This window comes from Rousettus aegyptiacus, unplaced genomic scaffold (assembly GCF_014176215.1).
Source record: "Rousettus aegyptiacus isolate mRouAeg1 unplaced genomic scaffold, mRouAeg1.p scaffold_m13_p_8, whole genome shotgun sequence".
NCBI classification, from domain to species: domain Eukaryota; kingdom Metazoa; phylum Chordata; class Mammalia; order Chiroptera; family Pteropodidae; genus Rousettus; species Rousettus aegyptiacus.
In genome coordinates this window covers 69,398,529-69,414,798 of record NW_023416311.1, presented here as the reverse complement: position 1 = coordinate 69,414,798, position 16,270 = coordinate 69,398,529, and the positions used below count along the sequence as shown (strand labels likewise).

The following is a 16,270-nucleotide window of genomic DNA, read 5'->3' as shown; positions in this document are numbered from 1 at the left end:
AAGATTGATGAAGTACTTTATTTTTAGTTAACTACTTTTAATTCAGATCTGCATCTATCAGGAGCTGCTTTCTACCTTGTAAATCACAAGAAAACATAGCTGTGAGCTATCAAAGTTTTACAAACATTCACTGAAGTTTTGAGGAATTAAGATTTACTAGGTGTGATATCGGTCTTCTAATTTACTATTTTGAATCACTAGTGTTTTGCAAACAGGAAGACATCTATTCAGTAAGACGCATCTGCTCCTTTGGAAGATACGAGTGTTTGCTCTGCTTCTGTCACCACTACACATCTGTTTTTAAGAGCTGTCATAGCTGGGTGAAGCTGAAAAGCCATGAACTAACACAATCTTATCTCTCATCACTGTCTTATGCTTTTTGTCACATTTTTATCTAAACATATCACCAGGAGAGGCTTATCTCTGATCATGGTTCTGAGTGTCTCTCAAATTACTCATGCTATACTTTGATTCTAGAAGTATCACCATCAACCATTATATCAACTACTAGTTTGCATCATTGACTTCTGATGATCATTCCTGTCACTTTACCCTCACATAAAAAAGGCCACATTTTCAGCCCTTGTGAGCTTTGAAATAAACATGTACCTTAAAAAAGTGAAGAAGCAATGACCTTGGATGTAAAAAATAATCAAACTTACTATGAGTCCATAAGAATGAGTCTATATTTACCTGCATCTTCAGGGGTTTTTATTTCGAACTCCAATAAATTTTCTTGTTTTTCTTCTATATCTTGTAGAATGGCACTGATGGTCTGATGCTATCAAGTAAGAATACTCAAAACTTCATTACAAGAAGGCAGATTTTCTCTCTGATATGTATTATGTTCAAAATGTACTCATGCTTTGTTTAATTTTAACTGTATAAATGTTGCATATTCAGGGAAAAAAGTAAACTTAACTATATCTTGATTTTTGAAGCATATCTATTCCTGGAAAATAGAATGTAAGGGTAGCAACCACATAAAGAATCATTTTTCATTGACTTCTGTCAAAATTATAGGTGTAGGAGGAAAAAAACAACTCAACACAACTAATTTAAAGATAACATATGCAACGAGTTCACTTTAAGACTTTATGACTATCACTGCCCTCTATGAAAAGCTCACACATAATATTAGAAATATAAAACACTACTCAAAAACTCACAAAGGGGATTTGAGACTATGTCTTTATACCCTTGTCAGCACTAATCTTCCTGCCTGGAACATCTTCAATTTATTCTGCCCAGAACCCTCTCTTATGAGATGGAATCACAGAGTGAACTCTCAAACCAGAGTGACTGGGTATAAATTCTGGCTCCATCTCTTCCTAGCTGGGTGACTCCAGGAAGTTACTCTCCTCTCCTTGCCTGAATGAGTAACACATGTAAAATACTTAGGATAATGCCAGCACAAAGTAAGAGCTCAATAAATATTGCTTATTATTATATAAAACCCATCTCATAAATGGGTTTTATATAGTTAGCTTCTGACTAACCTAATTCGTACTAATTTATCCTTTCTCAGAATTACTTAAGAATTTCAGTGCTACAGATTTAATATTAATATATATATATCTCATAAATTATATTTCTCCATCAAGATAATGAGATCTTGTAGGTAGGAGCATGATTTTTACATTTGTATATGGTTTCCACACTGTTGGATATATAGTTGTTGCTCAATAGATGAAACTGATAGATCGGCTCAAATTATCTATCCTTTAATATATTCTCGATACACATTAATTTTTAAAACGTGTAGGTCCTCAAAGCCTTCTGAAGTATATTGCTCTGAAATTTTACTTTGGTGCCCACAAGGATATGGAAAATTATCAAGGACTGGTTAATAAAATCATCCAATTACTGCCATCATTTACAAAATAAATCAAAACTATAAAATATAAATATGTAAAACAAACAATGAGATTTATCTCTTTATACATAGAATGGCTATGCTTATAAAAGCAAACTAAAGGTTTGAATCTGTGCCCAGGCTAAGCCTCTATCTATACATTAGGATAATGAAAACAACTGATGCTTTCTGTTTTGCCTTATATTGTGGATGCACATAGTCTCAGCCACCATGAGCTATATCCCTTCACTCCACACCAGCTCCACATTCCACTGTAGAGGGTACAGTATAACCTCCCCTCCAAGACTCCCTTTCTTAGTCCTTCATTATTCTTGTTTATCTTTTAAAAAGATCTTAACCTAGGACATGTCTTTGGAACAAGCAGCTTTAGACAGTTTACATTCTGCTTACTATAAAACTTCCCTATAATTTTATTCCAGATTTGCTTTTTTTTTTTTTTTTTACTATGGCAGAATCATCTTTGATTCTGACACCTCTTTCACAATTTTGTACAATACAGAGCAGTGGTGAAGAGCACAGGCTTTAGAGCTAGATTGCCTGGAATTTAATTCTAGTGTTGTTACTTAATAGAAATGTAATTTTAGATTAAGTTACTTAACCTCTTACATTAGCTTTCTCATCTGTAATTAGAAAGGTAATAACAGAACCTACATAGAAGGATTATGAGGACTGAATGAGTTAATATAAAGTACTTAGAGGAGAGCTTGCCATATGATAAGTACTTAGTGAATCCCAACTATTATTATCATTACTGCTTCTATATATATTTTATATGGTGATAGAGAAGGAAGCTACATGCTGTGATCATCTCGTTCGTATGTGGCCAGAGTCACTTCTCACTCCAATTTGGTTTGAAACTTCCAATACTCTAAAACAATTTTACATTTACAAAAGACAAACCCTAAATGACTTTAAAGTCTCATTTTCTTCTGAGTTTTTCTTTTTCTTTTTTGTAAAGTTGGTTTTCTTTAGACTCCTATATCTCCGTTACCTTTTCTCTGTGGCTTGGCATCTAAAATGATATACGTTATTCCTGAAGCAAATACCCATGTAGTCAATAATAACAGAGCAGTTTTTCCATAATGTTCTAATCTTTATATGAAAATATACCTTAAAATATTTATGGTCAATATGGTGGGCTCAGCTGATAGAGGACTCCAGTCTACGACAAACACATGGAAACATTGGACAAAATAAGCTTTAAACACACACACACACACAGCTAAGAATGAAAAAAGAAAGCTTTAAACACACACACACAGCTAAGAATGAAAAAAGAAAGGGAAATTTCCTGGTTCTAGAAATGAAGCTAGCAGTAGCCCATAGGGGATTGGGAACAAACACAGATATCGAGGGCTAGGTTTTTAAGGCCCACATGAGGAGGGGTTAGAGTGGAGTCCTTGCATAAAGCTACTGGCCTAGAGTGGGTTAAATAAGAATTAAAAAAACTCTACTTGTCACCTACCCAGGGTGAAAAGTAGAGATCCAAGCCTTTGTCATACATGTATATGAGAACTAAATTTATACAATGTGTGGTTTAGTGTGAACTTAAATGAAGAAATTAGCACAAACTGGTGTACCACTGACAAACCTCTAGGTCCCCACCAGATGCAAATGTTAAACACAAAGCCTAGGCACATCAAAATTCCTATAGTAAACAACCATTATTAACATGAGATTACAATAAAAAATTACAAACCACACAAAGAATCATGTTACACAAATAAAGGTCGAATTTAAAATCCCTTTAAAAATATTTGGATACAATTTTTTTTTTAATGCTATCAACATTGTAAGATAAGAGCAGAAAAGTCTTTCTGTTTTCTTCTTAAACAGAAATTTGAAAAGGAAATACAGAATTTCTATAAATAAAAATCATAGTCATTAAAATTAAAGCATCAATATATAGGTTAAATAGACTAGAAATATTTGAGGAAATAATGAATTGGAACAGAGATTAAAGGAAATCATCCAGAATATCACATGGAGAGTTAAAGAGATGGAAAATATGAAAAACATTTTAGGAGATATGGAGATGGGTCTAATGGACATCTAAACAGAAGTTCCAAAAAAGGAGATTACTGAGAATGAGGAGAGGCAATATTCAAAGTATTAAAAGCTGAGAGTTTCCAGAACACAAATTAGAAAAGTGTCTTCATATTAAAGGAGGATGTCTAGTCTTGAATAATTAATAAAAACACATCCACATTTAGACACAACCTAGTGAAACTGTAGAACATAAAAGACTAAAGGAAAAACTTAAAATTATGCAAGATTAAAAGACAAATTATCTATAAGGAAATGACAATTAGATTAACAGTGGACTTTTCATCCATTATAACAGATACCAGAAAAAAATACAAAATATTTTGAAAGTCCTGAGGCAAATGAAATTTAGTTTGAATACCACTTAAAATATTTAAGATATAAGTTAGATGACTAATCATAATTTAGGTTTAATAAATAACATTTTCCCTCCTCTGCACTGGCTAACAGAAAGTATATTACGAGAAGTCTAATCAATATACACACTCCTATTCAAAGTAATATTTCATTGAGGATGCTACTTTGCTTAAGAAGTATCTAGTATACTTCGTGTTTTTATACATCTTATCTATCTAAAGATATACATCTTACTAATTAATATGTATTACTGAACAACTACTATGTTATTTTTGTAAAAAATATGTTTCTAAGTGAGGAGTTTCTTGTATGGCAAACATTATCACTATAAACTATGTGGGATCCAGGTTGGATAAACCAGATTTCTTTACCTAGTATGTATTCTAGATATTTTTAGGAAGTGGGTAAGTGAAGAGGCACTGTGACAGTGGCAGTATCTGTGGAACAAGAAGTAGCCAAAGAACCAAACCTAGTTGTAAAAGACAGCAGCTAATCTATAATTCTTAATCAATGCGGATAATTGAGAGTTAACCAATATAACACACCTTCTTGGCTCATTCTGTTCAATTTTACTATATTTTCTTATGACAGAAAACATTTTCAACTTGCATGTCCTTAAAATGGAAAGAGCACTACCAATAGCTAAAGTCTCGCTGGCTCAAAGAAAGGCATTTTCTAGGCTGAAGAACAAAGGATTTCAACTTCACTCACCACAGGAAGGCTTTCTCTTGTGTCATCTTGGTGTGAAAGAGAAGGTGAATCAACAGTTTTGTGGTCTTCACAAAAACACTTGTTATGTCTTTTGGACTGGACAGCAGGGACTTTCACTTTAAAAAATAAAATTATAAACTATAAAAAGAATGTGGCTTCATTTTTTATCAATTATAATGATGACAGGAATAGGAAAGATAAATTAAGTCCGCAGTTATAATATCTTAATATTGGTCTGCACCTCATTATTTATTATCAATTGACAAATTACAGCTAACATTTTCTGAACACTTATCACATGCTGGACACCAAACTCTTTGTATGAATCATCTATTTAATCTTCATATGAATCCTGTGAGATAGGCAGTTCATTATAACCACTTTACAGAAGAGGAGAGTGAAGCTTAAAGGGATTCAGGAAGTTGCCCAATCGTGACACAGCTATTACTGAAACAAAATCTGACTTCAAAGTCCATGCCCTTAATCACTACAACTATGATTCACTGTCTCTGTGAAGTTCTCTTGATCCTTCTCCCATTCCGGATTCCCTTTTCCCATGTAACTATTGTATCCTATGCCCCTCATCTCTTTGGAGTACCAAGGAAGTATGTGCACAAGAAACAACAGACACGTAGGAATAAATATAGCACTGTATAATAGAGTGCCTACTAACTCCAAATGCAAGGCTTCTCTTAAGCTGAGCTGATATAAATCATGGGATCTGAACCTTCAGATGTAGCTGTGGAGAGGGGAGAGAAATGGCTATAGTTCTAAGAAAGGACCTGACTCTATGGACTTATCATGTAGTCGCAAGCAATGAAAAGAGGAACCTTATACCAGTCTTGACTTTGACTTACATGTGATCTAGCTTATTAGTAAAATATGACGCAATGATTATCCTTAGCTCTAAACAATCGTATCAATAATATGATTCCTCCCTTGAAAATCAACAGTTGGTAAGGATATGGTAGGCTGGGGTAGAAATGTGTGAAAGGGATTCTTTTCCCAACATTCCCTCTCTTAGAGAGAGAAGTCAGATTACCTTCCTGGGTTTCTTCTGTGAGTCAAGGCTCAAGCATGAGGAAAAAAAGAACAACGTCTCCTTAACACTTAATAAATTGTTTTTAATCCCTTGTTTTTGGTGGTCTCCCCACAAGAATAGAAATACCTTGTGGACAGGTTCCTGGTTTGCACAGCAAGTACTCAACAAATGTATTTTCTAAATTAGTGTTCACTAAATGCCTACTTCTTGTAGATAATTCACTGCATAACTTAAATGCAAACTACTGGTAAAAATGGTTCATAAAATTTTGCTAGCTGTACATGTCTTTAAAATATTCTTTTCACTATAACATACATTAAACACATATATATTTGCTTAACAAATTCATATTCTAGCATTAGAATATTAGAGTCTTTAAAAATGAACATCAGTCCAACTTTTAAATGAATCATCACTACTTCTGAAGTAATGAAATCTTACAAAGACTTTAGTAGCATAATGTCAACCTTTTCCAGCCCTACTACAAGTAAACCAATGAGCGTAGTTTCAGTTACACTCTATCTCTATCTCAAACCCAATGTTAGGGAGATCAAGGTTTGTTTAATGAATAATATGGGTTTCATTTCAAAATGTAACTCCAATCCAATGGGATCATATGACCTATAAATTAAACTAAGCTTGGAAATTCTGCTTCTAAAAATAAATAATACTTTTCAGGAGTTTAATAAACATACAAAACACATATCCCTAGTTGTAAAACTATTTACACAACAAATATGAAGATTTTATTTTTCTAAGCAGAGGTATAAAACAGCAAGCAGTACTGACATACATACCAGTGACTACAGCATTACTCTCATCTCTATTATCAACCTCAATAGCACCATAAGATTTTAGTAGCTCTTTCATTTTTTCATCATCTGCTTCATCTAAAGCAGTCTTCTGTTTCTGATTCTTTTGATTAGGGTTTGCTCCATGTTGTAGCAGAATCTCAGCTACCTAGAAGGTATTTTTCCAAAGTTATCTCTATAAACACTTTAGATCAATAATTTCTGCTTTCATTGTAAGATACCACTACTGACCTTTAAAAGTTATCATAAAAAGTTTTCAAACTTTGGCCAAGGAAATTTTTATTAAACATGATATAATAACTATAAATGGATCCACTGATTTGGCCTGATTTATTCCCATTGGAGGACTACACATGATAACATAAAAGTACCAAATATGCTGCCTTCATTGCAGTAAAAGGCATAAGTAGTCTATGTGCTGAGGATTTTATTCTATCTCTTTGACAGAGCCCTTTGTCCTTTCCCAAGCTGCTGGAAGATGAGGTGGAGAAGGGAGCAAGATTCACTTCAGGACTATATTATATTATAAACTGTATTATAAATTGCCATTAAACATAGTTGAATGAAGTTCTATTTCAACTACATTTCAGGTATTTTACCTGTTCTAAGAGGTTTTATGAGCTAGCTGAGAACCTAATGTTCATTCTAATATTATCTATGCAAATATATTACACATACTACATAACCGATTTATATTCACAAAGGTTAAAGATAAAAGGAAACTTAGAAATAATCTACTCCAATCCCATTATTTTATAGAAGAGGAAACTGAAGTCAAACAAATTGTGACATTTAAAGGGCAAAATAAGCTTCTAATATAAATAAAGTTTCTCTAAATAACTCAAAGTGTGTATTAGAAGTCAGTTTGTAACTGATCAGAGTTAAAGATGGTTACTAATTAGTTTATAAGTCAATTAGTAAAAAACAGCCAGTGATTCCATTTACATGAGGCAAGCAAGGGTCTCAAACCAATGAAACAGTTTCTGATTAGGAAAACATGGTCAGTATTTTGTTAAAATAGAGATATACTGTGTGCTAGGAGCTTTACTCTTTCTGCTTATGCCCAGAGATTGAAATGCAGAGAAATTTAGGAGCAAATGGACCAATGGAAATGATTTGTTCCATCGGTCTAGAGATAGCATACACATTTGTTTTAAAGTCAAGCATACAGAACACATTCATGCTACTTACTAGCTATGCCCTTGGGCAAGTTACTTACCATTTGAACCTTATTTTTATTACTTATGAGGATGAAATGTGAGCCCTTATAAAGTACCTGGCACATAGTGGGCTGTTAATGAAACTAGTCCCCTAATCCCTATTTTTGCTTTAGAGAAGTGAAAACACCAACTGAGGTAATGAGAGGCAGTAGATAATGGCATATGGAAAAGGTTTCCTGCAAAGTTTTTTGATGAAACATGAATATATACATCTTAGTAAAGTCTGAGTATTTTATTTTCTTATTTTAAAAGATGGGGTGAGCAGTGTCTCAAACCAGTAGTTTCGATGTCTGAGTGATCATTAAAGTCACCTGAGGGATTAAAAATAGATTCCTTACACCATCTTTCCAACACTCTATGGGGGAGTGAGAAAGCTATTTTTAGAAATGAAAGCTTTTCTAGGCTCTTAAACTTATACCACTTACTAATGACTATTCTGCATATGTGTTAAGACAAAGTCTTGATCTTTAAAATATTGACACGGATTCATTTAATATACTAGTTTAGAAGACACAAAGAACTAGGCTCAGAGAGAGGCTCCTGAACAGCTGTTTTGCAGAAATACTCATTAAGGGGAAAAAAGTCTAAGAGGAAAACAACAAGGCTGAAAGGCAGTGAACAGGAAAGGCTAAAGGTAAAGTTGGGAGACAGTCCCTGGTAGCATGATGGGATGGACCTGAGGAACAAAGAGTTTGGCAAAAATTAGATGATGAAGAAATAGGCCCCTTATCTTCTTTTTAAAATTAGCTTTCCTGAAGTAATTACTACTACAGTTATGACTTAGAAACAATCCATCATCACAAAAACGAACAAAAAACTCGTTATGCCTCTACAGCCAATTCTTTTCCATTACTCTTTGGACTTTGCCAGTCAGCAATCTACTTCAATCATTACAGTTTTTGCCTTTTAGATAATTTCATATGAATGGAATCATATACTATATAGTCTTTTGTGTCTGGTTTCTTTCAATTAGCAGGATAATTCTGAGATTCGACCATATAATTATGTGTATCAATAGTTTATCCTGGCTACTTGCTAGCTAGTATGAAAACTGTTAAATCAATGGAAGTTATGCTCATTCTACAATGCATGTAGAGAAGTGTCAAAGGACACCTGTAATAAAGATGTTTCTAAGGAAAAAAGATTACTTTTAACAAGTTATTTATTTGTTGCTAGGCATTTGAGTTTTTCTAGTTTTCAGCCATTATGAATAAAACTTCTGTGAACATTCAAGTACAAACCTTTATGTACACAAAAAAGTTTTTTTATGATTCCTATCTCTGTTGAACCTCTCATTTTGTTCATGTATTATTTTCCTGATTTTATTGAGTTGTCTGTGTTCTCTTGTAGAGTACTGAGCTTCTTTAAAACAATTATTTTAAATTCTTTGTAAGGTAATTCATAGATCTCCATTGCTTTGGAGTCAGTTACTGGAAAGTTATTGTGTTCCTTTGGAATCATGTTCCCTTGATTTTTTATGTTCCTTGAAGTCTTGCATTGCCATGTTCACATTTGAATAAGTAGTTGCCTACTCTAGTCTTAGGGTGAGAGATATCTTCATCTGTCAGTCCATCTAGGAATTCTGAGGCTTTTTCAGATCTTTTCTATGGATGTGCTTGATCCACACTTCTTCCTTCTTGGAAGGGAAATTCTTAAGATTGTATGCCTTCTCTTGATCCCACAAAGCCAGGCCAGGTGTTGGTAGCCTCTTGTTTGTTTTTCCTAGAGTAATTCCTGAAAATCCCGCAGTTATACTCGTGTTCTATACTTGCTTACTAGCTGTTGGCAAAGGCTCACTCTGACTCTTTGCAGGAGTGTACATTGGGAGCCCAGCCATGGGGGTGGGGGAGGGTTTAGTGGTATGGAGCATGGGAGTGGCATATGGGTAAGGTACACAGAGCAGTGGGAGTGCCCATGAGTCAGTTAGGGAGAACTATAGAACGGGCATCTCCAGAGACTTGTAGGGGGGTTTCCTGATGGAGTCAGCAGGTCAATGAGTAGGGAGAACAATGAAGCAGTAGCATCCCTGAGAATTCTAAGCCTTTGCTGCTGTATTTCCAGCCTCTCCCAGCTCTTCAGATTGCCTTAATTATCTGGGTGAGGCAAGAAAGAAATAGGCCTCTTGGGCAGCATCCTGTTCAACTGAGGAAATCAAGTGCTCACACACTCTCACTTTCCCCCACAGGAGAAATAGCAGACCATGGGAGCCAGGGGTATTTCTCCTAGCACTAAGTCATATTGCCTTGGGGAAAGAATGACATGGGGAAAGAATGACATGGGCAAAGTGAAAATGCTACTCTCTTCAATGTGGCTATTCTTAGATTGTTTTTTTTCCCTCCAAACAGTCTACTAGAACTTCCCCACTGGACTCCTGGACTTCCACAAGGTATCCCTATAAGTTACTGAAATTTGTTTTATGGCCTGGCATATGGCCATGTTAATGAATGTTCTATGAGCACTTAAAAAGAACATGTAATTCTGGCACTGTTGTTGGAATCTCCAATAAATGTCAAATAAACAATTTGGTTGATAATGTTATAGCTTTCTATATCTCGGGTGTTTGATTTATTATTTATTTATTTATTTATTTATTTATTTATTATTTTTTAGGAGAGGTAATCCTTGGTTGACCTCACAGACTACAAGGACCTTGTCAGTTTACAATCTTTATAGTCTTCCTAGGTGGTCTACTAACCAGGTCCAACCCTGCTTAGCTTCCAAGATCAGATGGAATCGGGCTTGTTCACGGTAGCATGGCCATAGACTCGGCTGTGTGTTTTAAATAATTTTTTTTTTATCATTTTCTTTTATCTTCTCTCACGCTCCTTTTCCTTATCTTTTTGTTCTCTACATTTTACAGGCTAGAATACATGAACATCTTGAAAAATAACCTAATATAGAAATTAGAATTTAAACAGAAATGAAAAGATGAAAAAGAAAATAGGATGCATGTAGTCAAGCAAGAATAAAAAATTCTACTTAAGAATAAAATTTATATGGCGTAACAGAACTGATACTGATTAGGTATATAATACAACATGTTTACTTCTCTTGCTCTCTTTTTAATCTTTCTGGTTTATCTATCAAACTCTTATCTCAAGATAAAGATATAGTGACAAAAAAGAAAAAGCGAGTCAGAAATAAAATGAGCCAATGAAAGAACTGTTGCACAGAGAGAAAGCTAATGAAAACATGAGGGGAGATGTTAACAATATATCCATGTTAAGAGAATTAAAATATCATTAAAAACACGATCTTCTCCTTTTCAAATAGAACATTTTTCCTTAGAATAGAAGCAATAGATATAAGGAAGGTTACTCTAAAGGCAAACTTTGTCTAAATCACCAGTTAGGTGAAGGAACATAAGTGATCCTCTAGATCAAGCAATACAAACTGTAGCCCAAAACCAGTCTGCTGCCTGATTTTGTAAATAAAGTTTTATTGGATCAGCTTCACCACTCATTTACATATTGTCTATGGCTGCTTTTGCACTATAACAGCAGTTGATTAGTTGCAACAGAGACTGTGTGATCCAGGAGACCTAAATTGTTTATTACCTAGCCCAGCTCAAGACCAGAGTGCTATCTAGAAGAATTCTTTCCGATGATAGAAGTGTTCTAATCTGCAAAGTTCAATATGGTAGCTATTTGCCACATGTAGCTATTGAGTACTTGAAATGTAGCTAATGCAACTGAAATACTAAATTTTTCAATGTAATTAATTTTAAGTAATCGAAATAACCACATGTGGCTATCGGCTACAGTGTAGGATGGCACAGCTTTAGATCAAAGATATAATCTCTTTCTCAAGCAGCAGAACTAGTCCTAGAATTCAAGTTTTCCAATATCAAGCTTAGTGTTTTACCCACTAAACCAAGCTCCCCTTCTGCTATTTTCTGTGGTTAATTTTTAGTTCTTGGCATTTATTTCTACAGAGGACTCTCTATATCTGACTAATCATTTTCTCCATTCCTTGAAATTATCAAATTGCTATAAGGGAAGCTAGAGTCTTCGAAATAGGAAAAGTCTTACTTAAGAACATCTAAAAATTTGACCTAATCAAACATCCCTCCCTGCTCATTAACATGGAGTCTTTCTCATCCATTAAATCAAAAATCTCTTGATTGTTTGTCAGTTTACCACTGGTAACTGATGCTGAAATAGCCAAAATAAAATGGAAAAACACTACAAACTGATTACAAAGTCATAGTGCACAGATGTAGGACTTCTTGAAGCCATATATTAAAATAATATTGGAGAAATGCTTGAAGCACCAGTGAAGCCACTGATGAGCAAGAAACTGACAGGGAAAACTAAAACTGTTAACTCAAAAAAAGAAAAACCAAAATGATTTGACTATGAAAGGATTAATAGAAGACCTAGGGAAAACTTATAATGCTTCTCAAATATTTTGAAAAAAAAAAAAAAAACCCTCTGAGTTAAAAGATGTCATATGTGCTGTTATACAACTAACTGTCAGAGAAATTAGGCCAAAAACCCCCACATTTGATTCGGTCTTTTGCTGTCCTAGAAATCAGTGTATGTTTCAATTAGAACCTAAATATAATACTGTTTAGGAAAGAGTTAACATAGCAGGCCTGACAGCTAAAGAGAAAGGCTGCTTGCAAGGTTAGCCTTTAACTGAAAGCTGTGCACTTGGCTGGCAAATAGTATCCTATGCTGATATAAAACTTGCCTTAATTGATAAGGATGGTTCACTGTGTTTAAAATGTCCACCCAAGCAACGTGGTTTATGTTTCTGGGAGTCTGGAATCTGGTATGTGCTAGACAGAGATGGTGCCTACATGACTAACCCCCAATATAAATTTGGGGCATTGAGTTTGTAATGAGCTTCCTTGGACAGAAATATTGCATTAACGTTGCTACATTTTCATTGCTGGGGGAAGGTAACTTCCGTGTGACCTCATATGAGGAAGAGAGCATAATAAAGTTTTTACAAGGACACTTCCGGACTCCAAAGATGTCTTTTTGTCTGATGACCAGTTGTATAACCTTAATACATTGCTGTAATAAATCTAAGCCATGAATACAATATGCTGAGATTTTTAAGTTCTTTTAAGAAATTTCCAAATGTAGGGGTAGTATTGTAGACCTCCTTATTTTCTTAGATTTATATTGTATTTTTTGGGATGTTGTCCAAAAACCTGATTTTCTCATTATAAAATGTGCACTCTTATCCAAAGGGTTTCACTTTAAGTGGTCTTTTCTTTATACAAATAACCAGTAGGTTCATCACTTTAATGATTATTCCTGTTTTCTTTCTCCATCTTGGGATCACATAACCTTGAGATTTTGTCTATTCTTTCTTAATTTAAATAATTCAAAAGCCAAAGAGCTTCTTTGGTCAAAAGAAGTCACCTTGGACCTTAGCCCAACCATGTGGTATTATTCTTAATCATTAATTTACATCTTTTATCTCTGAAAATCATTAATTCAATAATACTTTTCCTTCACATGACTATATTTAGGCTGAAAATAGTGGGTATATACTTCCATAAAATTAAATAAAAATCACCAGGCTCTTAAAATATATATAGAAACAGATAAGTAGGTGTTAGTGAGAGAGCCAAAAAATTTTTTACATGAACCCTGGTTTTATATAGTTGTTGCTGGTCATCTCCTTAACTATTTTTTAAAGGCAATGATTATTCCTGAAATCCATATTGCCCACTGATAAGAGTTTTCTCCTAAGGTTTGTCAAACAAAAACATGACTGTAAAAATCTGAAGAATTTTAAAGTCTAGATTTGAAATTCAGTGTTACTGAAATCTGACTCTAGTAATTTTCTAATGGTATGTTTATTCTCTTATGGTATAGTAATTCTCTTATGGTATGTTTACCACACTGCCTGATTAAGAAAAACCAAGGAGAAAAATAAACAACGAACCCCCAAGAAACAATAAACTTGTGTTTTGCCCCATTTCTTTAAAACCTCAAACCCACTGAGAAATTCTGAGTTAAAAAAGTCTAGCTGTCACATTATCACTTTAATTACTCTTTTATGCACAACAGCAAATCATTTAAGACAATTAAAAATGGAATGTATTAGATTTATAGCCTGTGCTTACTCTGAGCCCTTCTATTTTATTCTAACTTACATGAATTATGTAATGAAGAGACAATGGAAAAATGATTTGTTAGGAAATACATTGATTTTCCAATTTACATACAATATCTTATCTTCATTTGTAATTTTAGCATTTAAAAAAATCATTTGTTTTAAGGAATCACTTTAGTTCTCAGTTCAAACTATCTTAATTTTCTTCATTCATTTTTTTAAGAAAAAGTAATGGGAACCAAAATGTATGTGTACTGTACCTTTAAATGATTGTTTGCAACGGCATCATGTAAAGGCAGAACTCCATCCAGATTTTCACAGTTAACATTAGCACCAGCTTTTAACAACTCTACAATTATATCATTAGATCCTTCACTAGATGCCTTATGTAGTGGTGTCCAACCTAAAAAAGGAAAAAGAAAAAAACAAGATAAGCTACTGCTTAGAAATCAACATTCATGTAATATATTCATTATTAAGTTTATTTGCACTAATGGAATATCTATGTTGATTAGAATGTATATACTAAGTATTGGTTAAGAACTAATAATGATATACAACTATGGTTTTAAAATGTGTAAGTTTCATTTTTTAAAACAGATTGATCTCATCAAAACTATTGGTTGATACGAATTCCAAAACAGAACACTCAGAGAGCATAAAATATAATGGGAACAGAGTAAACACTAACCACGTCAATTTGTTTCAACTAAGATATCAAAATAGAGTAAGATCATATCTGACTTTCCTATTTGTATCTTTGCATTGTCACATTTCTCTTTAAAATGACATTTGATTCAATCAAGCTTTGAGGGTTTTTTTTTTTTTTCCCCTCTAGAACTCCTTACACAAGATTCTTTTATGCTGAGAAAAATGTTAGAAGATCAGTTGAAAACCGGAGGTTTAAAATAAAAATAAGAGAAGGGAAACCAAAGGAACAGCAGAAAGAGAGAAGGAAAGGAAAGAACAGACAAGGAGATGGGAAGAAATTTTCATTCTCTCCAAAGTCAGGGAATGGTATTAAGGCCTCTAAGGAAAAAAACCTAAATAAAGTTTCTCTTAATTCCCATTCAGTAGACTCTCCCTGAATGCTCCCAAATGCATGTTAAAAACTGTTTTGAATAAGGTTATTTTAGCAATTGGTGGGAACTAAGATAAATCTTACTATTCAACTAATATATTATTTTAAATAAAAGATTGTTCAAAGTTAACAGCCAGGTTCGAAATGGGGCTATGTGCGAAACGTGTATTTAGTGAGTTCAAATTATAAGGCAAAATTAAAAGAATCCAAACCTGCATTATCTTTCAAATTCACATCTGCTCCAGATTCTATTAGCGCTCTCACCAGAGACAAATTTCCTCTTCTGGCAGCCAAATGAAGCTGGCTTTCCCCTCTGGCATTCTTCTTACTGATCCCAGCTGTTTTCTTTTCTGTAAGATTGCCAAGCAAAACTGAGGCGCTGATTATTATAAAGGAGCTTAGAAAATACATATCAACTTCTTCAAAATATCCTAGGTAGGTCTACTATACAGAAACATATCAATTAATACTACCATTAGTTTTAAAATATAACTTGTGAAGAAATTATAGGGCATTTAAGTACATTACTTCAAATTCATTCTAGTTGCTCACTCTTATATGCTTGATTAAAATAAACTTGCTTCAGTTCTATATGCATTTCACTCTCAGTAGGCCTCTAGCAATGGATAAATTTCTTCTTAAAACAAAGATTTTATAAAAATCCTCTTTCTACAGCTCTTCTGTATCTTGATGGGTGTGTTTCTGATCACATAAGATGTCAAGAATTATGTCCTATTGGTTTATCTTTCTTTCATAAAAAATGCAGTATAATATCATTATCTAAAGATTCTTTTTTATCTTTTCCTTACAAGTTAGATTTAAGTTGTAGCTAAAAACAGTGATCTGCTAAAAATTGATCTGTGGTTTTTTTCCCCATTTTCTCCCCAAACCATGCTAAAATGACAGTAAAACATTTTTTAAAATATATCGAGATAATAGAAGAGGAAACAATATAAAGGATAAAAATGTCAACAAATTTGGGGAACTGGAAAGTCACTGATGGAAAAGAATAAACTGACTTGGCAGAGTGAGTCATGCTCCAACTCA

General features: G+C 33.8%; 1 protein-coding gene across 6 annotated transcripts in view; it reads right to left on the bottom strand.

Annotated features, from left to right (window-relative positions):
• ANKRD31 (ankyrin repeat domain 31) overlaps positions 1-16,270 on the bottom strand; it is a 107,400-nt gene that overhangs the window by 29,471 nt on the left and 61,659 nt on the right. For 5 of the 6 annotated variants that reach the window (XM_036225947.1, XM_036225948.1, XM_036225949.1 and 2 more), the window contains exons 16-20: positions 15,436-15,573; positions 14,403-14,545; positions 6,830-6,992; positions 4,991-5,106; positions 694-781 (exon numbers count right to left, since the gene is read on the bottom strand). In XM_036225947.1, the coding sequence (XP_036081840.1) occupies positions 694-781; positions 4,991-5,106; positions 6,830-6,992; positions 14,403-14,545; positions 15,436-15,573 (648 nt within the window). The remainder of the gene's footprint in view (positions 1-693; positions 782-4,990; positions 5,107-6,829; positions 6,993-14,402; positions 14,546-15,435; positions 15,574-16,270) is intronic. The other variant, XM_036225951.1, reaches the window with a different exon arrangement.